The following is a 26,423-nucleotide window of genomic DNA, read 5'->3' as shown; positions in this document are numbered from 1 at the left end:
GTGGGTTTTGAACCAAGAAAATCCCTTTTACCAAACAGACACTACAGCTGCTTTGCTCGAATTGAAAGCCCAAAATCAGTGCCTTAGACACTGTTATTTTGCATTTCTTTATGGTTGTTTATGTTTCAAAGTGATAAGTCATGGCAAAGAAGAAAAGTAAGCCATCTGCAGACCAAGTCCGTAAAAAGCGCAGTCAAGAGGTGAAGAAGCTAAACCCCTTTGAGGTGAAGATAAACAAGCAGAAACATGACATTCTCGGGAGGAAAACAGGAAAGTTTGAGATGGGAATGCCAGGTGTGGCCCGCTCAAGAGCAAACAAAAAGGTATGGAATATCTATCTTTATGTAATTGTATTATTTTGCAAATCATGAGTTAGAACAATGGCAAAACCCAGTCCATGCAACCTTGAAAATGAAAAATATCACAGTAAATCATGCAACCTCATATACAGTCTTGTCAGAGTTTTTGAGCATGCAAACCAACTTGGTTTGCGAATGAAGTGGTCACAGGAAGTTACAATAGTTGGTTTGCCTAGTTGTATGATGATCGGTCGCATGGAGTCGCACATGATCGCAGAATGGTCTCATTAGTCTGGTGACTACATTAAAAGTGTGTCGAAAAATAGCTAATTTGGCTACTGTTTCTTGTAAGCATATACCTGACTGTAATTAAAGCTTCATGATGTGATCAACCATATTGTGTTGCTATACGATTGTTCATGCAAATTCATGCAAAAAAATGCTACCAGTTTCTATACTTGTCAAGTGTGATTGCTCTGAGCTCTAAGGTCCTGTGAATCTCTGCCACGGCCCTGGTTGCACAACTGGGAGAATCACAAGCTGTCACAGCACCAATGTGACTGAGCCTTAAGGAGACAATACAACCAGATTGTAATAATTTTCCTTGTTGGTGAGATGACAAAAGATATAATCAATGGAGGAATAACAACACAAGTGTGCTGTACAACAGTACAACTAAAAGTTTAATACTGAAGACTTTTCACAGAATATACCATCATTGGACATGGGCATGAAACATGTAGTCTTTTTCAACAGATGTGTTACAAAAATTAACCATCATTAAAAAATACATTCTTTTTTCAGCGTAAAATGACACTACTTAAAGAACATGAGCAGCAGTTCAAGTCAAACAAGTTTGTGGACAAACGATTTGGTGAACATGATGCATCTCTGTCGCTAGAAGACAAGATGATGAAGAGATACGCCATGGAGAGATCGGTAATCATTTGTCATTGTATTTATTTCCTTTTAATATATGTTCTAGGGGGCGGTGCAAATTTTAAGAGTCTCAAATAGGGGATATTTAAAAAAAAAATGTATCATTTTGTGATGAAGAGTACCCAGTTTCGACCATTTGATGTTAAATATTCGCTACTTTCTTAATATTTTTATCCATTATTATGTCTTGTTAATAAAAAATCAGGTTTTTTTGATTATCTGTGGATAACTTTTCCATCAATTTTTTACAATTCTTGTCAATTTAAACAAATTTATACATGGAAAGAGTTGTGTATGGGATATGTTTTTCTAGTCTATATCATATAAATATATATCAAACATATTTACTTTCCTTCAAGTGTTAATGTTCAGTCATTTTTTATGGCCACATAATAGGACTCTGGATAGACAAGTAAAAAGGTGTATGTATTTAGGCAAGAGCTAATAAAACATATGATTGTCACACTTGAAACTACAATGCATTCAAAGTTTATTGATAGAGGAAAATGGTGGTACAGAATTTTAAGAAGATCTCAACATTTCAGCGAACAACCACTAAAAGCAAGTTCAATCTTAACGAAGAGGAGGAATTAACCCATTTTGGCCAGTCACTTGCGGAGATTGAGAAGTTTGATGAACCTTCAGTCAGTGACGCTGAGGATGATGATGATGAGGACAAGCGAGCAGCAGGTAAAATGAAGCATTTATAATTGGTCTCTTTAAAAATTTGAAAATAAATCAAAAAATAAATCCATATAAATTATAAATGTTATTATATAAATTCTATATTACTATAAATTAAGCAAAGGTAAAATGTTTTATTGGATTTTGAATTTTCTTAGGTAATACAATCCCATCTCCAAAATGCACTCTTTATTTAACATGATGTTTTTTATGATTGGGTTATCTGTATCATATATTATACATGCCAGTCATAAATAGAGGATATGAGTGCTCATTCAATACAGAAATTATTACTGAAGTTTTCTAAATTAAAAAAAAATGAGCCTCAGTGAAGTTTAATAAATAACAAAACAGTGCACACATTTTCAGCACCATTCATTTATGACATCACATCAAAAATTAGTTATACTAGTTATACATAGAAAAAGATTAATTATGTTCATGATGGCGACATCATCTATGATACAGGGTTTGATGTTATTACTCCTATATTACTCCGAAAGGTACTAAGAGAACATACTTACTGTAATGCCAATGTGTCTTCCAGCCAAGATGGTTGCAGAGCAGCACTTTGGTGGGTTCATGAAAAAGAGGGATCCAGAAGATGAGAAGAAATCCTGGAAAGAGCGCATGGAGGAGATGATCTCACAGTCGAAAAAGAAAAAGGTTGGCCTTAAATGATGAAGCCTCAATCGGTTCATGACCACAAGGGCTTCAAAAATCCGAAATTTGCCTGTTTGAGTATTTATGACTTTGCTGGACCATTTTCAGTAACAGAAAATGGCTAAAGAATTCCTTTTTTAATTTCGGTCCAAAATGGCTAAGTCAGTAGAAAATGTATTGTGTCATTGACACATTCTGAAATACCTCCAATAAACATGTCAAGATAACCAATAAATCCATGTTAATTATTTCTCCTGGTTTATCATGTGATTAGTAAATTTCTCCATTGATTAAAAAGTTATGAATAACTTGCTCTTTACTTAATACCTAAAAAGTATATATTATAATTACTAGTATTCATAATAACCTCTCCCTCTGTTTTGCAAGAATTTAAAAGGACAACACAAATAACAGATTTTCTTTCATTTTATCTTGAGAAAATGATACTAGGATGACCATAAGAAAGAACTTATGTTCATATTTCAGTATGAGAAGCAGCAGGAGAAAGAGGTGGCCGTACAGATGACTGTGGAGTTGGATGAGCAGTGGAAATCCCTTCATAACCTCCTACACAAGGGGCTTAAGGTAATAGCTGGATGTAAAATTTCACACCCATAGTTGACACCACAATCACGGTTATTGAACAGAAGTCTGCTGGACTACCTACAAACAAATATTAGGAGTCCATGTCATTACATGTCTAGGAATCCACTGAAGGAAGATAAAAGTCATACAGAAAAAGTTAAATATCTGAACTCATTGTGTCCAAGGCAATATTTTTTTTCTTATTGTTTAATGAACTTTCCAGAACCTGAACAATTATTAAATTCATTTTTGAGTCGTAAGTCTAAAGTCAGGCTTGAGATCATTCTTTATCATGTGCCCAGAGTCATAAGTCTAAAGTCCAGCTTGAGATCATTCTTAATCATGTGCCCAGAGTCATAAGTCTAAAGTCCGGCTTGAGATCATTCTTAATCATGTGCCCAGAGTCATAAGTCTAAAGTCCGGCTTGAGATCATTCTTAATCATGTGCCCAGAGTCATAAGTCTAAAGTCCAGCTTGAGATCATTCTTAATCATGTGCCCAGAGTCATAAGTCTAAAGTCCGGCTTGAGATCATTCTTAATCATGTGCCCAGGGTAAAGATGGGGAAGTAACTTAATTGCTACAAAGACAAGGTTCAAGTACATGCATTAACAAAACTATTCCACGCCTTCTTTGAAAAATTCATTTAACAAGACAGTATTGAATGCTTTTAAAATAAATGTACAGGTATTATTACTTGAAATTGTATAAGCTGTAACATCATGGACATCATAGACATAGTGCTTAAGATGCTAAAATTATGGTATCCTTTGTACATTGACTTCAATGCCTGGTGTCCCCATAATATTTTGTTATCATTGAAAATTGTTTTGTGTGCAAGACAGAATACGTAAAATATATACTAAAAATATAATTTCAAACAAGTTGTTTGGGTCTTCAGCAATTGCACAATAGTGAATCTCAAGTCTGCTTTCAGTTGAAATAATAAGCAAAAATAAAAACTGCAATCCCTGATCTATACTGTATTTCCAGTCATTATTAACACATTAATAATCAGGATGCATTACCATCTGAAATGTAACCAAAAGTATACAGGGTCACAGAGCGTCAAAATATGTAACATTATCACCAATAGCTCAATGAAAGGACAAGCTTATCTGCACCTCTGATACCTACGGTAAATAAAGCAGAGATATAATTTGTCTGCTGTGCCGATAGCTCCAACCTACCCTTCCCCCCAAAAAATAACAACAACAACAAAAAAACTCTTATTTTCACTGATAAAAAAAGTGAACTGGTTGCTTCTGGCTGTTAGATGGGGTGTTGGCACACCAGTTTACTTCAAATTCGAAGTAAGGAGAGCACTTGAAGGAGCTTCTAAAAGCCAGTTTTGCCCCTGTGGAGACACAAAGTGGCCCACAAACCCCTCGCTGAAATGGTTTTAGCCCTTCAGCTGCTAGGTCAATTACATTCCTTATCAAGGGAATGAGGATTGTAAATGGACAGTTGCATACAATAGGCAAATGTTTGGTTGTTTGCTCAATAACTTATATTAAAACTCAAACATGATTAAATCAATCATTTTTAATTTGGCAGGCTACAAGAGAAGATCGTGAAGTGCACAGCAAGGCAGACGACTATGACATGGCCGTACGCTCACTGCAGTTTGAGATGAAAGGGCAGGTAAGTCATCTAAGTCATAGTTTTTCACAATATAATTAACTCTGTTTACCTCCCTTGTTATTAAGGTTTTTTTTGGGAATACTTAATGAGAGAGACAAAATATTCTGTTTCATCTTTATATATTGTTTGATTTTTTTGAGAGCTTAAATAAGTATAAGTAATATATCACTTATGGTTGAATAATTTAATCAAATTATTATAATAAGGTTGTTAATCATTCAATAAGATTGTTCACAAAAACAGTATCAGAATGTTGTCATAGTGTGCAGTGGTTGAAATTAGCACAAGCCTGCAAGCCCTGGTAAAACACTTTTCCGGGCTTGCTCAAATTCCGTTCATATAGCTTTGATTGTAAGAAATCAGGCTTGTTCATTCAAAAGTCTAATTTCGATGACTAAGGGTTTATAAATTAACCATTGTTTCCATATTGATTTTAACTTTATTACCATTCACTCTTACTAGAGGCTGATAAGGTTATTTCTACCAACATGTAAATATTTTATTTTTTGCTGGTTGCAGGCGACAGACCGGCTGAAATCAGAGGAGGAGTTGGCCCGAGATGAGAAGGAACGCCTCGAGAACCTTGAGGTAACTGTCTCATGTTCAAAGTCATGTCACCATGTGCCAGTCTTCTTACTCAATTCTATGTGGTGGCCAGTGTAACTTATAATCCTGAAGCCCTTTATGAATATTTACATTTTTTTGTGTGTGTTTTTCCAAGTTTGTATGGTACACTGCATAATTTATGAGCCACGTCACACAATTAGGGGTTGTAAGACAAAGATTTCCTTGAATTGTTGTTTTGTGATTTCATTAAATGATATTTCAGGAATCATTACTGAAAATTTCATGATGATAGCTCTAAAATTGTGTAAGTTAAACGAGTTTACATGTAAAACCGTGCATTGCGCATTATGAATTCTGATATTGATATCACAAAGATAAGGAAAGTACTTTATTGAAAGGACATGCATAATTAATGTAACAATATTGCAACTATCTTATAACTAGTTTTCATCCTATCACAGTGTATTTATCGAACATAAATAAAAACAAAAATATTTTTAAACAATCCTGCTGCTTGTACCAGACACATTAAAGGCTGTGGAAAGTAGTCATGATGGAAGGCATGGTTGTTTGATGAGAAAAACACACTTAAAAAATCATTATTTTGGACATTGTTTATTAATGATTATTTCTTATACTTATATCCATATGCCCAAAATGGTACAGTGTAACTGCTTGCCTGAATGAACAGTTTCTTTCATATGACAAAGACATAGAGATTTTTAAAACACTTGCAAAAATTGCAGTAGCCCTAAAAAATCAGTTTATTTAGTTTCCGAAATCTCTCTTTCCATGTGTATAGAAAGTCTTACTGACTCTTGCAAAATCTGATTAGATGTCATTTCCAGTCACCTTGCGTAAAGTAAATCACAAATTTTAAAATATTTCCTTGACACTGACTACACACTTAAAACTTGTACAAACTACACAGACCTGAATGACCTAACACTCAAGAAGTAGCTCACACTACACGTATACATACAAGTAGTGATTTTGCAATACCTCTATTCTTTAATGATTAAAGTCTAAATACTCTGTTATGTAGCTACAGCCTACAGTACGACAAGGTCTGTTTACAGATGATCAATACAGTTCTCCATATTGACCTATTCTATGTACATGCACCTGATTGTCATGCTGTGTTCCAGGCTGACCGGCGACGTAGAATGCGGGGTCAGGCAGAGGACGGCTCAACTTCACAGCCCATTCACAGGTCAGCTGATGATCTGGACGATGGGTTCTCATTGGAACCCAAGTTGGATTTTGATTATGTCAGCTATAAAGATGGTTTGTTGTTACAAGAAGAGGGCAACGTGAAAGGTTCTAAAAACAAGGAAAGAGATGAAAGTGATGCAGAAGACGATAGTGATGATGATGAAGGAGGAGACATTGATGATGAATCTGAAAATAGTGATTATGATGATGTCAAAGGTGTTCAAGAGGATGATAATGATGATGACATTGCTCCTGAAAAAGATATTGAAAACAATGACAATGGAAAGTCACCTAAGAAGTCAAAGGGAAAAAGCACAAAAGAACCAGTCAATACTGGTAAGATGAGTGCAAACAAAGAGAAGGAAGATAATAGCGAGGAAGATGACAGTGAATCAGGTCAGACATTAGTTTTATGTTTATTCTAGGTACTTGTTATGAAGTTTAGCTCAACTGTTAAGACATTTATAAGCTAATAACAGGTATGATAAAGCCACTTTCCTGGGAAGAAACCAAAAAACCACCTAATCCTTTAGTAGACATGTTCTGTGGTCTGATAATTTTAATTAAGTGAACAATTATCATTGATAAATGGTAGCAGATAACAATGAGTGTGAATAAATATTACTTAAAATATCATTTTTTTGTATTTGGATGTTGATGTTGTGTAGGGCCCATGATTATGAATAGTTTCAAGTTCCGGTCTAGACACAGATTCAGAAAATAACAAGGAAACCATTATTCCATTCCATTTACAAAAATAAAGGTAAATAATTGTACGATTTCAAATCATAACAAATTTCAGCCAATATCATCATCATAACTTATTTATAAGAGAAGGAAAGTTACAATGAAATAAAGAATTGCAGTTTTGCAACTTGAGTCTGACCTCAGCCTTGAGACAGTTTGTAATCACAGCCCCTTTTAATTGACATTTGTGTTGTTGTTTTTTTACTCATTTTAGAACTTTATTTTTTGTTGCTTGCTCAATTATATGTGCTTTATTTCAGAAGAGAGCGATAGTTTTGATGACATCATGTCAGACGAAGATGATGAAGAAGCAACTGAGGAAAATGTAGCTGAGACAAATAAGGGAGGCCACTCAGAAAAACGGAAGAAAAGAGTAACATTCAACACGGAGAAGATTATTGAGGAGGCAAAGAGGGAATTACCTTACACATTCAATGGTATAGGGTTTGAATTAGAAAAGTTAAAGGATGTTAATATGTTGCCAGTTTAAAATGCACCCATTGGGTCTAACATATAGAGTCAGGCTCCAAATTCTTAAATTACCTTAAGAGAAGCAGACTTAAGTATCATATTTAATTAAGCCAAAATACTTGCTTAAACTTCATTTTACAAAAGAAATCTAGTTTATCATGATAATGTTTAAAATTAATCCCCCTGAAAGTCTCAAGAGGAAAATATTAAACAAATAAACCAAAACAAAGATTTTTCAAGAATTTTGAGGCCAGGTTGTAAATTTTTGTTGTTGTTACCTTTCCATGTCTGTAATCGCACCATTTATCATTCCTTATCCTCAATAAAACCCAATTATGGTAGATAGTTGTTATCCTTAGGTCTTTACCTTTTCTTGAAGAAAACATTCAATTTAAAATGTTTCACATTTTTAAAGAGCAAGAAGCTTTTTATGATGCTATGCTAAGATTTGATGGGAGGGGCAAATTTATATAAGGAATGAGGGTACAGCTGTATAATAAGTGATTTATCTCTCTTAACAATATTTGCCACACGGTATAAACTTTTTGGAATCTTCTGGAACTTATTATTATGTGAACCCAATAATTTTCAATTCCAGCCCCGGCTAGTTATGACTCCCTGCTGGATCTGTTGGAGGGTCTGGGAATGGAGGACCAGCTGACTGTGATTGATCGGATACGGAAATGCCACCATCCTAGCCTTGCCGAGGGAAACAAACAGAAGCTGGAGGTAATAGCAAGTCTTGTTATATACTAGTATTGGTTTAATAAGATGTTTTTACCATGATGAACCTCATCAAGAAATGCCACCATCCTAGACTTGCCGAGGGAAATAAACAGATACTTCAGGTAATAGCAAGTCTTGTTATGTACTAGTACCAGGTTAATAAGATGTTGATAGCATAGCTGACCAAAATGGACCTCATCACTACCCAGTACCGTAAATGCCATTATCCCAGCCTCATTGAAAGGAACAAACAAAAACAAAAGGTAATGGATATTCTTGTAATATATGTGTTTATTAAGGTGTTGTTAGCAATACATTCCAGACCCTGCTCATGTATGTTCAGGGAGGTGCGGCAAATTTGAAAATGTTGTACGAGTAAATGATGGTGTAACCAACACATTCTTACATTCCAGACCCTGCTAGGCCTGTTGGTTCAGCTCTACTGTGACCTGTGTATTGTGGGCATGCCCCAGCTCATGTATGTTCAGGGGCCTGTGGCAAATTTGGAAATGTTGCAAGAGTAAATAATGGTGTAACCACTTTCATTCTTACATTCAAGACGCTGCTAGGCCTGCTGGTTCAGCTCTACTGTGACCTGTGTATCCAGGACACGCCACAACTTGTGTATGCAGAGCGTCTTCTCCCGCACGTGTATCAGCTCACCCAGATGTCACCGGGCAACGCTGCACATGTGTTTGGGGATAACCTGACAGACAGGCAGGAGGAGTTCGCTCAGATATGTCAGAGAAAGGCCGGAAGGGGACTCTATCCGGGATTGGATACTGTGAGTTGTTGTTAAATTTTCAAGCTCACTTATTCTACAATGACGGTTGAATGTATGTCGGTGCATGTGTCTGCCTGTTTTGTTTACTTCCTATAGGTGTTTTTAAATAACTTGGCACATATATTAACCTTGGGAATACAGTTCCGTGTAATACCCATGTTTGATGGTCACTTTTTAAGGTTTCTTACGGGATCAGTCATCGAAATTGGACTTTTTGATGAACAAGCCCGAATTTTCATACTATTCCTTGGCATCAACTTTTTTAACAGGCCCTGCTATATAAAATACAGAATTTGTGCAAACTCAGAAGACATTTCCACATTACCAGTGCAGGGCTTGCGGGCTTCTTATAATTTCGACCACTGAGGGATATTGTGCAAGATTCAATGTATTTTGGCTTGTCATGGTCATCTATAAGGTGATCTTAAAATATGTTGATGCAAATGTTCACCATGAAATGTCTGCATGTCACCTGCAAGATGTAAGTGGGTCAAAAGTTAACGTCACTATCTGGGAGTCATTGGTCAGATTTCAGTGTATATTGGCTTATCCAAGCTGCATGTGCCAAGTGTCTACAGATTTGAAATAAGTTGGCCCAAATGTTCACCATAAAAAGATGGGACAAGAGCCGTACTGGAAGGTTAAAGGTCAAGGTCACACTCTGGAATCTTTGGTCAGATTTTTTTGTATTTTGGCATGTTTGATATGACTGTCATGCATTATAAACTTTCTACCAATAACATTCCAACTCCAATACAAATATATTATTTCCATACTTGTACAAACACTCTTATATTTTATTAAGAACTTACCATTTCAGGATATTTTACATAGTGATAATCAATAGCTTTTAAATGTCTTGATATGCAGGTTGGTCATGGTCAGTGGATTCCCCCAATTGATTTTGGGGTTAATAGGTCAAAGGCCATGGTCATGGTGACCTTTATTAGAAAAAATACAACATTTTTTATCAATAAATTTTGAATGACTTGGTGTAAAGTTTAAACTGTGTATGCACATTTGTCAATGGCCCTATTAATTTTTGGGTTAATAGTTCATGCTCATGACGACATTTACTCAACACATAATGGGCGCTCCTTGCAGGTGACACAACCTATTCACAGAATTCAAGTTGCTGATAGATATGAAAGTTTTATTGTTTTCTGTTGTGTGGTTTGACTAATCTAAGACAGAATATTGTGTAAAATGCAGTTAAAGCATGTTTTTATCTGCTTAATTGATTTAGGATTTCAAGATGATTTAATTTTTTAAATGTTTTAATCATGATCTAAGATTAGTAATAGAGCATTATACCTCAATAATGTGTATTCCTGGTGTTTTATGTTACAGCTGATGATGTTCAAGCTGGTTTCCCAGTTGTTCCCGACGTCTGATTTCCGTCACGAGGTTACAACCTCGGCAATGGTGTTTATGTGTCAGATCCTTGGTCAGTCTCCAGTCAATCACGGTCGGGACATCCTTGCTGGACAGCTGCTGTGTACGCTCTGTCTCGAGGTATATCTTTATATAATGAACTTCACAACTTTAACTTGTTTCCCAAAGAAAAGAAGTGGAGATGTTCAAAGATCATATGGTCTTTGTGTCATTGGCAATGCTGCATTGTGGGAACTGTAATGTTGATAATGACTTGGAAGATATTGAAGGTATTCATTAGAAACTTGTATGCATATTTGTCAATAACATCTATCTTCTAAAGATTTAAATATGCCCAAGAGATGCTATACCCAATCTAATCAATGATATGTTAACCACATTGTGGCTGCAACCAACTCATTTGTACCAAACATTTCTGAAAGTGGTTATACCCAGCTCATATAATCATTATAAAGTATGCTTGGGGTCCAAGTTGTTATTGTGGCTCACATAAAAGTCCATGAGGTGTCAAGCAATATACAGACAAATTCAGTAAATTCAAGAGTCCATCAAACCCCATTGAAGCTTAAGTGTAACCCATCTAGTGTCAAACATATCACAGAGAAGCTCAGTCTATTCCATTCAATTTGGTGGCCAATAAATGCATACACGTCATTTGGTCTTTTATGTTTATTTGCTACAATTAAATCTGAAAATTTTATTTAAGGCCCAATTTATTTATTGTATTAGTTTCAAATTTTCCTGAAGAAAAAAAAACAAGAAAAAATACATTTTTTTATCTTTACAACTAATGTTCAAACAAATGTACAGACTTATGCTCATAATAACAATTTTTACCAATGAAAACCAGAAAACATTATAAAGGTAATATATTCATTGAAAGGTCTAGTCAACTAGAAATTAAAGCTGTCCTAGTACGTTATATAATTCTTAATTCTCATATTATTATTTTTAAAATCTACTAAATTCAGTTGTCTTTTTTTAACCTGGAATTTATTAAAAAAATCATCATTCTGAAGGTTGAAAAAATACCCACCTGTTTAAGCTTAATATGGAATCAATTCTGCATGACCAAATGTTTACTAAGTACATAAGTGTAAAATAAACTACAAGGTACATGTAATGAGATCTTTTCCTTTCAGTTTTTACAAAACATATTCCTATTTAGCATGCTACTGTTTCAGTATGTGAGCCTGTCCAAGCGGTACATCCCGGAAGTGGTCAACTTTCTACATGGACTGCTGTTTTATGCCTCAAATAAAAAACCCAACAAGTGTAAGTCTGCATTGCTTATTCTACGATCTAACAACTTAAGAATTTGGAGAAGAAATGTAGAGGTATTATTTTCATAGCCTCAGTGTTGATGTACCGGGGTATTGAACCCTAACCTGATGTTGTTGTACAGTCGTCCAAAACCTTTAACTTTGGCCATAACACAAAACAGTTCAAGATATGAAATGAAACTTGCTACAAATGTTGACAGATACAATACTCACATGTAAAGGAAGGTCAGTAATTCTGGTTTTAATCATTGTTCAGTAATACGCCTTGTTAGATGGAAGAATAACAGACACGAAATGGCTTTGGCTCTGCAGCACTTATTTTGTTATTCACATACGGTAATAATGTAAAATAATTAAGAAGATCATGCATCCAAAATGCATGATTGCATTAACTGAGACACAAGAATTGTAAGACCTATTTACAATCCAGAATTAGCTCGGATTTTATTTTAGAAAAGAACTTATATAAAACTTATTTTATGAATCACAATGTTATTTTACAGTGGCTGACGTGAGACCCCCTTTCAGACCAGTCGGTGGAAATATTAACCTGCTCCAGGTCGCCAGTAAAACAGACAAGTACGACTTTATTTTTTTAACATTCTGGTATTGATTAATTCTGACAATTTTTGAAAGACAAAAAGTGTGCTTTCGTGGTCTATGCAAACTTATGTGGGGTATTTTGTTGGGCAAGGCAATTTTTTCCTGTGATCTAGATCACTGATATTCCTAGGAGTCCAAGTTATCACAACATATATGTTTTATTTGTCGAGACATTTTCTTCTTAGCAAGTTTTCCCCATGGTTTGATTCCCAACCTGGTCATATGTGAGATAGGTGGTCACTAAATCTTACAGGAGGGATTTTCTGGGTACTGTAACTCTGGTTTATCCCTCAACACAAGACCAATCTCTCACACAACATCATTACAGCAAGAGTTACTAAGCACAAGTTAACAATTGTACAATGAAGTCTTAATATTAGATCACACTCATCCTTTGATGATCTAGTTAGTGTTGATCTGTTTATGCCCTAAGTGTTTAACACCCCTCTATTAATTTGGACATGATCAAAGTACCTTTATAGTTTATACATGTCCCTATCCAGAGTCTGCACAGACTTAAAAAGTACTTGAATTTTAGGCTGCTGGATGAAATGCCCTTAAATTTGCAACAAAAAATCCTTAAAACAACCAGTACTTGAACTTTCATTTTGCGTATAAAACTGCTTGAGAAGCACTTGCACGGTATTTTGGATATATTCCTTGAATTTCCTTGTTCTGCGCCAAATGAAGTTTCTGTAACACAAAAGGTTGATCTTTGCAAAAAAAGTTTGATGTAAGTGGATGCTTTGCTAGTATTTTGTGCTTTTCCAATCTGTTGGCGTGCGTTTAACGGTATGGGTATGGGTCTTAGACTCCAGTGGTATAATTAACATGACGACCGGTTTAGTCTGTTTTTGTTTCTCGTTTCACTTTTGTTGTGAATGTCTTGTGTTTTCAACAAAAGTTTTGTTTCTTGCTGTTCCTTGGCTGGTTGACCTAAAAATGGTGAAGACTTTAAATAAAAGTCATTGACATCAGTTGAATGGGGAATCTGCCCTGAAATCCCCTGTAAAGTCAGAAAAAACCTTAAAGAATTGCTAAATGTTTGACAGGTCTACGTCACAAAATGAATTATTTTCATAGCTTGCTATTATTGAAAGTCTTTGAAAATATGTGTTGATATTTGTTATTTAAGATAATCCTTGAAAATCAAATAAGGGTTCTTGAATGTTATATATTGGAATTCCTTGATTTTTTTTTAACAGTCTGGCTGTATGAACCCTGCTATCCAAACGAGGTTTTAAAAATAAATAATTTTATATGATTTTTGCTCTAGAGACATTTTAAAATTAGTGTGTAATAGAACCTCATAATTAAAGGGGAATCTTAGTTTTTACAAAATGCATTAATTGTTTCTTTACAGACTGGAGACCATTAAGTGGTCACTACAAACCATGATGACCCCAGAAGTGGACATAGAGATGTACAACACTGACCAGTTCAAGTATGTACCTTTATTAGCTAATCTGTTTTTCGAAGAAGTCGAGGCATTGTCATAGCCATTGTATTGCCTTGAAAGTTGTTGTGTAAAATCTTCAACCTTGGCCAGTCAAACTAAATAAAACGTTCAATATTCAAATAAAACTTGGTACACATGTTGCCAGAGACATTATGCACAAGTATAGCAAGGTCTATAACTCTAGCTTTATTGTTACAATATGCCATTTCTCCCACTGTAAAATAACAGACAAGCCAAGTTTTCACTCTGCAGTTCTATGGTTTACAGCTTTAACAGGGGGTGTATATACATTATATAAGCAATTTTAAAATTATGTTTAGCTTGTTAGTTTGTGAACGTTTTGAAATTGATAGAGCCATTGCTAGGGGGCAGTGAAAGTGTTCCATTTTCTGCTACTGTCCATACACAGTTTCGATCAAACTGTGGCTGCTAATTTAATGTGATATGGGTTTTTTTGTTTCCGAATCTACATTTAAAGACATGGGGAAAAAATATGTATTTTTTTGCAGATTAACAGCTATTAACACAACATTGGGGCTGTTGCTTGAGTTTTCCAAGATGTACAAAGATTTGATGACATTCCGGGAGATTTTCGAGCCAGTGATCTCCATGTGTAAATGTATGCCCACAGACAACTACCCAGAGTCTATACAGGTAACATTTCATACAGTTAGGGATCAGTGGTCTCCATGTGTAAATGTATGCCCACAGAACACTACCCAGTGTCTATACAGGTAACATTTCATACAGTTAGGGATCAGTGGTCTCCATGTGTAAATGTCTGCCCACAGAACACTACCCAGAGTCTATACAGGTAACATTTCATACAGTTAGGGATCAGTGGTCTCCATGTGTAAATGTCTGCCCACAGAACACTACCCAGAGTCTATACAGGTAACATTTCATACAGTTAGGGGTCAATGGTCTCCATGTGTAAATGTCTACCCACAGAACACTACCCAGAGTCTATACAGGTAACATTTCATACAGTTAGGGATCAGTGGTCTCCATGTGTAAATGTCTGCCCACAGAACACTACCCAGAGTCTATACAGGTAACATTTCATACAGTTAGGGATCAGTGGTCTTCATGTGTAAATGTCTACCCACAGAACACTACCCAGAGTCTATACAGGTTACATTTCATACAGTTAGGGGTCAGTGGTCTCCATGTGAAAATGTCTACCCACAGAACACTACCCAGTGTCTATACAGGTAACATTTCATACAGTTAGGGGTCAGTGGTCTCCATGTGTAAATGTATGCCCACAGAACACTACCCAGAGTATATACAGGTAACATTTCATACAGTTAGGGATCAGTGGTCTCCATGTGTAAATGTATGCCCACAGAACACTACCCAGAGTATATACAGGTAACATTTCATACAGTTAGGGGTCAGTGGTCTCCATGTGTAAATGTCTGCCCACAGAACACTACCCAGAGTCTATACAGGTAACATTTCATACAGTTAGGGATCAGTGGTCTCCATGTGTAAATGTCTACCCACAGAACACTACCCAGTGTCTATACAGGTAACATTTCATACAGTTAGGGATCAGTGATCTCCATGTGTAAATGTATGCCCACAGAACACTACCCAGAGTATATACAGGTAACATTTCATACAGTTAGGGGTCAGTGGTCTCCATGTGTAAATGTATGCCCACAGAACACTACCCAGTGTCTATACAGGTAACATTTCATACAGTTAGGGATCAGTGGTCTCCATGTGTAATTGTCTACCCACAGAACACTACCCAGTGTCTATACAGGTAACATTTCATACAGTTAGGGATCAGTGATCTCCATGTGTAAATGTATGCCCACAGAACACTACCCAGAGTATATACAGGTAACATTTCATACAGTTAGGGGTCAGTGGTCTCCATGTGTAAATGTCTGCCCACAGAACACTACCCAGAGTCTATACAGGTAACATTTCATACAGTTAGGGATCAGTGGTCTCCATGTGTAAATGTATGCCCACAGAACACTACCCAGTGTCTATACAGGTAACATTTCATACAGTTAGGGATCAGTGGTCTCCATGTGTAAATGTCTACCCACAGAACACTACCCAGTGTCTATACAGGTAACATTTCATACAGTTAGGGATCAGTGATCTCCATGTGTAAATGTATGCCCACAGAACACTACCCAGAGTATATACAGGTAACATTTCATACAGTTAGGGATCAGTGGTCTCCATGTGTAAATGTATGCCCACAGAACACTACCCAGTGTCTATACAGGTAACATTTCATACAGTTAGGGATCAGTGGTCTCCATGTGTAAATGTATGCCCACAGAACACTACCCAGAGTATATACAGGTAACATTTCATACAGTTAGGGATCAGTGATCTCCATGTGTAAATGTCTGCCCACAGAACACTACCCAGAGTCTATACAGGTAACATTTCATACAGTTAGGGATCAGTGGTCTCCATGTGTAAATGTCTGCCCACAGAACACTACCCAGAGTCTATACAGGTAACATTTCATACAGTTAGGGATCAGTGGTCTCCATGTGTAAATGTATGCCCACAGAACACTACCCAGAGTCTATACAGGTAACATTTCATACAGTTAGGGATCAGTGGTTTCCATGTGTAAATGTATGCCCACAGAACACTACCCAGAGTCTATACAGGTAACATTTCATACAGTTAGGGGTCAGTGGTCTCCATGTGTAAATGTCTACCCAAAGAACACTACCCAGTGTCTATACAGGTAACATTTCATACAGTTAGGGATCAGTGATCTCCATGTGTAAATGTCTGCCCACAGAACACTACCCAGAGTCTATACAGGTAACATTTCATACAGTTAGGGGTCAGTGGTCTCCATGTGTAAATGTCTGCCCACAGAACACTTCCCAGAGTCTATACAGGTAACATTTCATACAGTTAGGGGTCAGTGGTCTCCATGTGTAAATGTCTGCCCACAGAACACTTCCCAGAGTCTATACAGGTAACATTTCATACAGATAGGGATCAGTGATCCATGTGTAAATGTCTGCCCACAGAACACTACCCAGAGTCTATACAGGTAACATTTCATACAGTTAGGGATCAGTGGTCTCCATGTGTAAATGTATGCCTACAGAACACTACCCAGAGTCTATACAGGTAACATTTCATACAGTTAGGGGTCAGTGGTCTCCATGTGTAAATGTATGCCCACAGAACATTACCCAGAGTCTATACAGGTAACATTTCATACAGTTAGGGATCAGTGGTCTCCATGTGTAAATGTCTACCCACAGAACACTACCCAGAGTCTATACAGGTAACATTTCATACAGTTAGGGGTCAGTGGTCTCCATGTGTAAATGTATGCCCACAGAACACTACCCAGAGTCTATACAGGTAACATTTCATACAGTTAGGGGTCAGTGGTCTCCATGTGTAAATGTATGCCCACAGAACACTACCCAGAGTATATACAGGTAACATTTCATACAGTTAGGGGTCAGTGGTCTCCATGTGTAAATGTATGCCCACAGAACACTACCCAGAGTCTATACAGGTAACATTTCATACAGTTAGGGGTCAGTGGTCTCCATGTGTAAATGTCTACCCACAGAACACTACCCAGAGTCTATACAGGTAACATTTCATACAGTTAGGGGTCAGTGGTCTCCATGTGTAAATGTATGCCCACAGAACACTACCCAGTGTCTATACAGGTAACATTTCATACAGTTAGGGATCAGTGGTCTTCATGTGTAAATGTCTACCCACAGAACACTACCCAGAGTCTATACAGGTAACATTTCATACAGTTAGGGATCAGTGGTCTCCATGTGTAAATGTATGCCCACAGAACACTACCCAGTGTCTATACAGGTAACATTTCATACAGTTAGGGGTCAGTGGTCTCCATGTGTAAATGTCTGCCCACAGAACACTACCCAGTAGTCTATACAGGTAACATTTCATACAGTTAGGGGTCAGTGGTCTCCATGTGTAAATGTATGCCCACAGACAACTACCCAGAGTCTATACAGGTAACATTTCATACAGTTAGGGGTCAGTGGTCTCCATGTGTAAATGTCTGCCCACAGAACACTACCCAGAGTCTATACAGGTAACATTTCATACAGTTAGGGGTCAGTGGTCTCCATGTGTAAATGTCTGCCCACAGAACACTACCCAGAGTCTATACAGGTAACATTTCATACAGTTAGGGATCAGTGGTCTCCATGTGTAAATGTATGCCCACAGAACACTACCCAGAGTCTATACAGGTAACATTTCATACAGTTAGGGGTCAGTGGTCTCCATGTGTAAATGTCTGCCCACAGAACACTACCCAGAGTCTATACAGGTAACATTTCATACAGTTAGGGGATCAGTGATCTCCATGTGTAAATGTCTGCCCACAGAACACTACCCAGAGTCTATACAGGTAACATTTCATACAGTTAGGGATCAGTGGTCTCCATGTGTAAATGTCTGCCCACAGAACACTACCCAGAGTCTATACAGGTAACATTTCATACAGTTAGGGGTCAGTGGTCTCCATGTGTAAATGTATGCCCACAGAACACTACCCAGAGTCTATACAGGTAACATTTCATACAGTTAGGGGTCAGTGGTGTCCATGTGTAAATGTATGCCCACAGAACACTACCCAGAGTCTATACAGGTAACATTTCATACAGTTAGGGGATCAGTGGTCTCCATGTGTAAATGTATGCCCACAGAACACTACCCAGAGTCTATACAGGTAACATTTCATACAGTTAGGGGTCAGTGGTCTCCATGTGTAAATGTCTGCCCACAGAACACTACCCAGAGTCTATACAGGTAACATTTCATACAGTTAGGGATCAGTGGTCTCCATGTGTAAATGTCTGCCCACAGAACACTACCCAGAGTCTATACAGGTAACATTTCATACAGTTAGGGATCAGTGGTCTCCATGTGTAAATGTCTGCCCACAGAACACTACCCAGAGTCTATACAGGTAACATTTCATACAGTTAGGGGTCAGTGGTCTCCATGTGTAAATGTCTACCCACAGAACACTACCCAGAGTCTATACAGGTAACATTTCATACAGTTAGGGATCAGTGGTCTCCATGTGTAAATGTCTGCCCACAGAACACTACCCAGAGTCTATACAGGTAACATTTCATACAGTTAGGGATCAGTGGTCTCCATGTGTAAATGTCTGCCCACAGAACACTACCCAGAGTCTATACAGGTAACATTTCATACAGTTAGGGGTCAGTGATCTCCATGTGTAAATGTATACCCACAGAACACTACCCAGAGTCTATACAGGTAACATTTCATACAGTTAGGGGTCAGTGGTGTCCATGTGTAAATGTATGCCCACAGAACACTACCCAGAGTCTATACAGGTAACATTTCATACAGTTAGGGGGTCAGTGGTCTCCATGTGTAAATGTATGCCCACAGAACACTACCCAGAGTCTATACAGGTAACATTTCATACAGTTAGGGATCAGTGGTCTCCATGTGTAAATGTCTGCCCACAGACAACTACCCAGAGTCTATACAGGTAACATTTCATACAGTTAGGGGTCAGTGGTCTCCATGTGTAAATGTCTGCCCACAGAACACTACCCAGAGTCTATACAGGTAACATTTCATACAGTTAGGGGTCAGTGGTCTCCATGTGTAAATGTATGCCCACAGAACACTACCCAGAGTCTATACAGGTAACATTTCATACAGTTAGGGGTCAGTGGTCTCCATGTGTAAATGTCTGCCCACAGAACACTACCCAGAGTCTATACAGGTAACATTTCATACAGTTAGGGATCAGTGGTCTCCATGTGTAAATGTCTGCCCACAGAACACTACCCAGAGTCTATACAGGTAACATTTCATACAGTTAGGGATCAGTGGTCTCCATGTGTAAATGTATGCCCACAGACAACTACCCAGAGTCTATACAGGTAACATTTCATACAGTTAGGTTCAGTGATCTCCATGTGTAAATGTCTGCCCACAGAACACTACCCAGAGTCTATACAGGTAACATTTCATACAGTTAGGGATCAGTGGTCTCCATGTGTAAATGTATGCCCACAGAACACTACCCAGAGTCTATACAGGTAACATTTCATACAGTTAGGGATCAGTGGTCTCCATGTGTAAATGTCTGCCCACAGAACACTACCCAGAGTCTATACAGGTAACATTTCATACAGTTAGGGGTCAGTGATCTCCATGTGTAAATGTCTGCCCACAGACAACTACCCAGAGTCTATACAGGTAACATTTCATACAGTTAGGGGTCAGTGGTCTCCATGTGTAAATGTCTGCCCACAGAACACTACCCAGAGTCTATACAGGTAACATTTCATACAGTTAGGGATCAGTGGTCTCCATGTGTAAATGTATGCCCACAGAACACTACCCAGAGTCTATACAGGTAACATTTCATACAGTTAGGGGTCAGTGATCTCCATGTGTAAATGTATGCCCACAGAACACTACCCAGAGTCTATACAGGTAACATTTCATACAGTTAGGGAGTCAGTGGTGTCCATGTGTAAATGTATGCCCACAGAACACTACCCAGAGTCTATACAGGTAACATTTCATACAGTTAGGGGTCAGTGGTCTCCATGTGTAAATGTATGCCCACAGAACACTACCCAGAGTCTATACAGGTAACATTTCATACAGTTAGGGATCAGTGGTCTCCATGTGTAAATGTCTGCCCACAGAACACTACCCAGAGTCTATACAGGTAACATTTCATACAGTTAGGGGTCAGTGGTCTCCATGTGTAAATGTATGCCCACAGAACACTACCCAGAGTCTATACAGGTAACATTTCATACAGTTAGGGGTCAGTGGTGTCCATGTGTAAATGTATGCCCACAGACAACTACCCAGAGTCTATACAGGTAACATTTCATACAGTTAGTGGTCAGTGATCTCCATGTGTAAATGTCTGCCCACAGACAACTACCCAGAGTCTATACAGGTAACATTTCATACAATTAGGGATAAGTGGTCTCCATGTGTAAATGTCTGCCCACAGAACACTACCCAGAGTCTATACAGGTAACATTTCATACAGTTAGGGATCAGTGGTCTCCATGTGTAAATGTATGCCCACAGACAACTACCCAGAGTCTATACAGGTAACATTTCATACAGTTAGGTTTCAGTGATCTCCATGTGTAAATGTCTGCCCACAGAACACTACCCAGAGTCTATACAGGTAACATTTCATACAGTTAGGGATCAGTGGTCTCCATGTGTAAATGTCTGCCCACAGAACACTACCCAGAGTCTATACAGGTAACATTTCATACAGTTAGGGATCAGTGGTGCTCCATGTGTAAATGTCTGCCCACAGAACACTACCCAGAGTCTATACAGGTAACATTTCATACAGTTAGGGGTCAGTGATCTCCATGTGTAAATGTCTGCCCACAGACAACTACCCAGAGTCTAATACAGGTAACATTTCATACAGTTAGGGGTCAGTGGTCTCCATGTGTAAATGTCTGCCCACAGAACACTACCCAGAGTCTATACAGGTAACATTTCATACAGTTAGGGATCAGTGGTCTCCATGTGTAAATGTATGCCCACAGAACACTACCCAGAGTCTATAACAGGTAACATTTCATACAGTTAGGGATCAGTGGTGTCCATGTGTAAATGTCTGCCCACAAAACACTACCCAGAGTCTATACAGGTAACATTTCATACAGTTAGGGGTCAGGTGGTCTCCATGTGTAAATGTCTGCCCACAGACAACTACCCAGAGTCTATACAGGTAACATTTCATACAGTTAGGGGTCAGTGGTCTCCATGTGTAAATGTCTGCCCACAGACAACTACCCAGAGTCTATACAGGTAACATTTCATACAGTTAGGGGTCAGTGATCTCCATGTGTAAATGTCTGCCCACAGAACACTACCCAGAGTCTATACAGGTAACATTTCATACAGTTAGGGGTCAGTGGTCTCCATGTGTAAATGTCTGCCCACAGAACACTACCCAGAGTCTATACAGGTAACATTTCATACAGTTAGGGATCAGGTGGTCTCCATGTGTAAATGTCTGCCCACAGAACACTACCCAGAGTCTATACAGGTAACATTTCATACAGTTAGGGATCAGTGGTCTCCATGTGTAAATGTCTGCCCACAGAACACTACCCAGAGTCTATACAGGTAACATTTCATACAGTTAGGGATCAGTGGTCTCCATGTGTAAATGTCTGCCCACAGAACACTACCCAGAGTCTATACAGGTAACATTTCATACAGTTAGGGGTCAGTGGTCTCCATGTGTAAATGTCTGTCCACAGACAACTACCCAGAGTCTATACAGGTAACATTTCATACAGTTAGGGATCAGTGGTCTCCATGTGTAAATGTCTGCCCACAGACAACTACCCAGAGTCTATACAGGTAACATTTCATACAGTTAGGGATCAGTGGTCTCCATGTGTAAATGTCTGCCCACAGAACACTACCCAGAGTCTATACAGGTAACATTTCATACAGTTAGGGGTCAGTGGTCTCCATGTGTAAATGTCTGCCCACAGAACACTACCCAGAGTATATACAGGTAACATTTCATACAGTTAGGGGTCAGTGGTGTCCATGTGTAAATGTATGCCCACAGAACACTACCCAGAGTCTATACAGGTAACATTTCATACAGTTAGGGGTCAGTGGTCTCCATGTGTAAATGTATGCCCACAGAACACTACCCAGAGTCTATACAGGTAACATTTCATACAGTTAGGGATCAGTGGTCTCCATGTGTAAATGTCTGCCCCCAGAACACTACCCAGAGACTATACAGGTAACATTTCATACAGTTAGGGGTCAGTGGTCTCCATGTGTAAATGTCTGCCCACAGAACACTACCCAGAGTCTATACAGGTAACATTTCATACAGTTAGGGGTCAGTGGTGTCCATGTGTAAATGTATGCCCACAGACAACTACCCAGAGTCTATACAGGTAACATTTCATACAGTTAGTGGTCAGTGATCTCAATGTGTAAATGTCTGCCCACAGACAACTACCCAGAGTCTATACAGGTAACATTTCATACAATTAGGGATCAGTGGTCTCCATGTGTAAATGTCTGCCCACAGAACACTACCCAGAGTCTATACAGGTAACATTTCATACAGTTAGGGATCAGTGGTCTCCATGTGTAAATGTATGCCCACAGACAACTACCCAGAGTCTATACAGGTAACATTTCATACAGTTAGTTTTCAGTGATCTCCATGTGTAAATGTCTGCCCACAGAACACTACCCAGAGTCTATACAGGTAACATTTCATAAAGTTAGGGATCAGTGGTCTCCATGTGTAAATGTATGCCCACAGAACACTACCCAGAGTCTATACAGGTAACATTTCATACAGTTAGGGATCAGTGGTGTCCATGTGTAAATGTCTGCCCACAGAACACTACCCAGAGTTTATACAGGTAACATTTCATACAGTTAGGGGTCAGTGATCTCCATGTGTAAATGTCTGCCCACAGACAACTACCCAGAGTCTAAACAGGTAACATTTCATACAGTTAGGGATCAGTGGTCTCCATGTGTAAATGTATGCCCACAGAACACTACCCAGAGTCTAAACAGGTAACATTTCATACAGTTAGGGATCAGTGGTGTCCATGTGTAAATGTCTGCCCACAGAACACTACCCAGAGTCTATACAGGTAACATTTCATACAGTTAGGGGTCGGTGGTCTCCATGTGTAAATGTCTGCCCACAGACAACTACCCAGAGTCTAAACAGGTAACATGTTATACAGTTAGGGGTCAGTGGTCTCCATGTGTAAATGTCTGCCCACAGACAACTACCCAGAGTCTATACAGGTAACATTTCATACAGTTAGGGATCAGTGGTATCCATGTGTAAATATCTGCACACAGAACACTACCCAGAGTCTATACAGGTAACATTTCATACAGTTAGGGATCAGTGGTGTCCATGTGTAAATGTCTGCCCACAGAACACTACCCAGAGTCTATACAGGTAACATTTCATACAGTTAGGGGTCAGTGGTCTCCATGTGTTAATGTCTGCCCACAGAACACTACCCAGAGTCTATACAGGTAACATTTCATACAGTTAGGGGTCACTGGTCTCCATGTGTTAATGTCTGCCCACAGAACACTACCCAGAGTCTATACAATTAACATTTCATACAGTTAGGGGTCAGTGGTCTCCATGTGTAAATGTCTGCCCACAGAACACTACCCAGAGTCTATACAGGTAACATTTCATACAGTTAGGGGTCAGTGGTGTCTATGTGTAAATGTATGCCCACAGAACACTACCCAGAGTCTATACAGGTAACATTTCATACAGTTAGGGGTCAGTGGTCTCCATGTGTAAATGTATGCCCACAGAACACTACCCAGAGTCTATACAGGTAACATTTCATACAGTTAGGGGTCAGTGATCTCCATGTGTAAATGTCTGCCCACTGACAACTACCCAGAGTCTAAACAGGTAACATTTCATACAGTTAGGGATCAGTGGTCTCCATGTGTAAATGTATGCCCACAGAACACTACCCAGAGTCTATACAGGTAACATTTCATACAGTTAGGGGTCAGTGATCTCCATGTGTAAATGTCTGCCCACAGAACACTACCCAGTGTCTATACAGGTAACATTTCATACAGTTAGGGATCATTGGTCTCCATGTGTAAATGTCTGCCCACAGAACACTACCCAGAGTCTATACAGGTAACATTTCATACAGTTAGGGGTCAGTGGTCTCCATGTGTAAATGTCTGCCCACAGAACACTACCCAGAGTCTATACAGGTAACATTTCATACAGTTAGGGATCAGTGGTCTCCATGTGTAAATGTCTGCACACAGAACACTACCCAGAGTCTATACAGGTAACATTTCATATAGTTAGGGGTCAGTGATCTCCATGTGTAAATGTCTGCCCACAGACAACTGCCCAGAGTCTAAACAGGTATGATTTCATACAGTTAGGGGTCAGTGGTCTCCATGTGTAAATGTATGCCCACAGAACACTACCCAGATTCTATATACGGTAACATTTCATACAGTTAGGGGTCATTGATCTCCATGTGTAAATGTCTGCCCACAGAACACTACCCAGTGTCTATACAGGTAACATTTCATACAGTTAGGGATCAGTGGTCTCCATGTGTAAATGTCTGCCCACAGAACACTACCCAGTGTCTATACAGATAACATTTCATACAGTTAGGGATCAGTGGTCTCCATGTGTAAATGTCTGCCCACAGAACACTACCCAGAGTCTATACAGGTAACATTTCATACAGTTAGGGGTCAGTGGTCTCCATGTGTAAATGTCTGCCCACAGAACACTACCCAGAGTCTATACAGGTAACATTTCATACAGTTAGGGATCAGTGGTCTCCATGTGTAAATGTCTGCCCACAGAACACTACCCAGAGTCTATACAGGTAACATTTCATACAATTAGGGGTCAGTGGTCTCCATGTGTAAATGTATGCCCACAGACAACTACCCAGAGTCTATACAGGTAACATTTCATACAGTTAGGGATCAGTGGTCTCAATGTGTAAATGTATGCCCACAGAACACTACCCAGAGTCTAAACAGGTAACATTTCATACAGTTAGGGGTCAGTGGTCTCCATGTGTAAATGTATGCCCACAGAACACTACCCAGAGTCTATACAGGTAACATTTCATACAGTTAGGGATCAGTGGTCTCCATGTGTTAATGTCTGCCCACAGAACACTACCCAGAGTCTATACAGGTAACATTTCATACAATTAGGGATCAGTTGTCTCCATGTGTAAATGTATGCCCACAGAACACTACCCAGAGCCTATACAGGTAACATTTTATACAGTTAGTGGTCAGTGATCTCCATGTGTAAATGTATGCCCACAGACAACTACCCAGCGTCTATACAGGTAACATTTTATACAGTTAGTGGTCAGTGATCTCCATGTGTAAATGTCTGCCCACAGACAACTACCCAGAGTCTATACAGGTAACATTTCATACAGTTAGGGGTCAGTGATTTCCATGTGTAAATGAATGCCCACAGAACACTACCCAGAGTCTATACAGGTAACATTTCATACAGTTAGGGGTCAGTGATCTCCATGTGTAAATGTATGCCCACAGACAACTACCCAGAGTCTAAACAGGTAACATTTCAAACAGTTAGGGATCAGTGATCTCCATGTGTTGATGTCTGCCCACAGAACACTACCCAGAGTCTATACAGGTAACATTTCATACAGTTAGGGGTCAGTGGTCTCCATGTGTAAATGTCTGCCCACAGAACACTACCCAGAGTCTATACAGGTAACATTTCATACAGTT

The 26,423-nt window shown here is 38.7% G+C and overlaps 1 protein-coding gene across 2 annotated transcripts in view; it reads left to right on the top strand.

The window, feature by feature from the left end:
• LOC128210224 (nucleolar protein 14-like) overlaps positions 1–26,423 on the top strand; it is a 47,659-nt gene that overhangs the window by 2,021 nt on the left and 19,215 nt on the right. The window contains exons 2-18 of one of the 2 annotated variants that reach the window (XM_052914432.1): positions 132–323; positions 1,104–1,238; positions 1,784–1,928; positions 2,470–2,588; positions 3,072–3,170; positions 4,727–4,813; positions 5,333–5,401; positions 6,529–6,991; positions 7,603–7,779; positions 8,412–8,542; positions 9,099–9,323; positions 10,674–10,838; positions 11,903–11,993; positions 12,505–12,580; positions 13,968–14,048; positions 14,573–14,663; positions 21,790–21,843. In XM_052914432.1, coding sequence (XP_052770392.1) covers positions 141–323; positions 1,104–1,238; positions 1,784–1,928; positions 2,470–2,588; positions 3,072–3,170; positions 4,727–4,813; positions 5,333–5,401; positions 6,529–6,991; positions 7,603–7,779; positions 8,412–8,542; positions 9,099–9,323; positions 10,674–10,838; positions 11,903–11,993; positions 12,505–12,580; positions 13,968–14,048; positions 14,573–14,663; positions 21,790–21,843 — 2,391 coding nt within the window. In that variant the 5' untranslated portion in view covers positions 132–140. Of the gene's footprint in view, positions 1–131; positions 324–1,103; positions 1,239–1,783; positions 1,929–2,469; positions 2,589–3,071; positions 3,171–4,726; positions 4,814–5,332; positions 5,402–6,528; positions 6,992–7,602; positions 7,780–8,411; positions 8,543–9,098; positions 9,324–10,673; positions 10,839–11,902; positions 11,994–12,504; positions 12,581–13,967; positions 14,049–14,572; positions 14,718–21,789; positions 21,844–26,423 lie in introns of both variants that reach the window. The other variant, XM_052914430.1, reaches the window with a different exon arrangement.

This window comes from Mya arenaria, chromosome 12 (assembly GCF_026914265.1).
Source record: "Mya arenaria isolate MELC-2E11 chromosome 12, ASM2691426v1".
In the NCBI taxonomy this organism is placed as follows: Eukaryota; Metazoa; Mollusca; class Bivalvia; order Myida; family Myidae; genus Mya; species Mya arenaria.
This window is presented reverse-complemented; position numbering and strand designations above follow the sequence as displayed.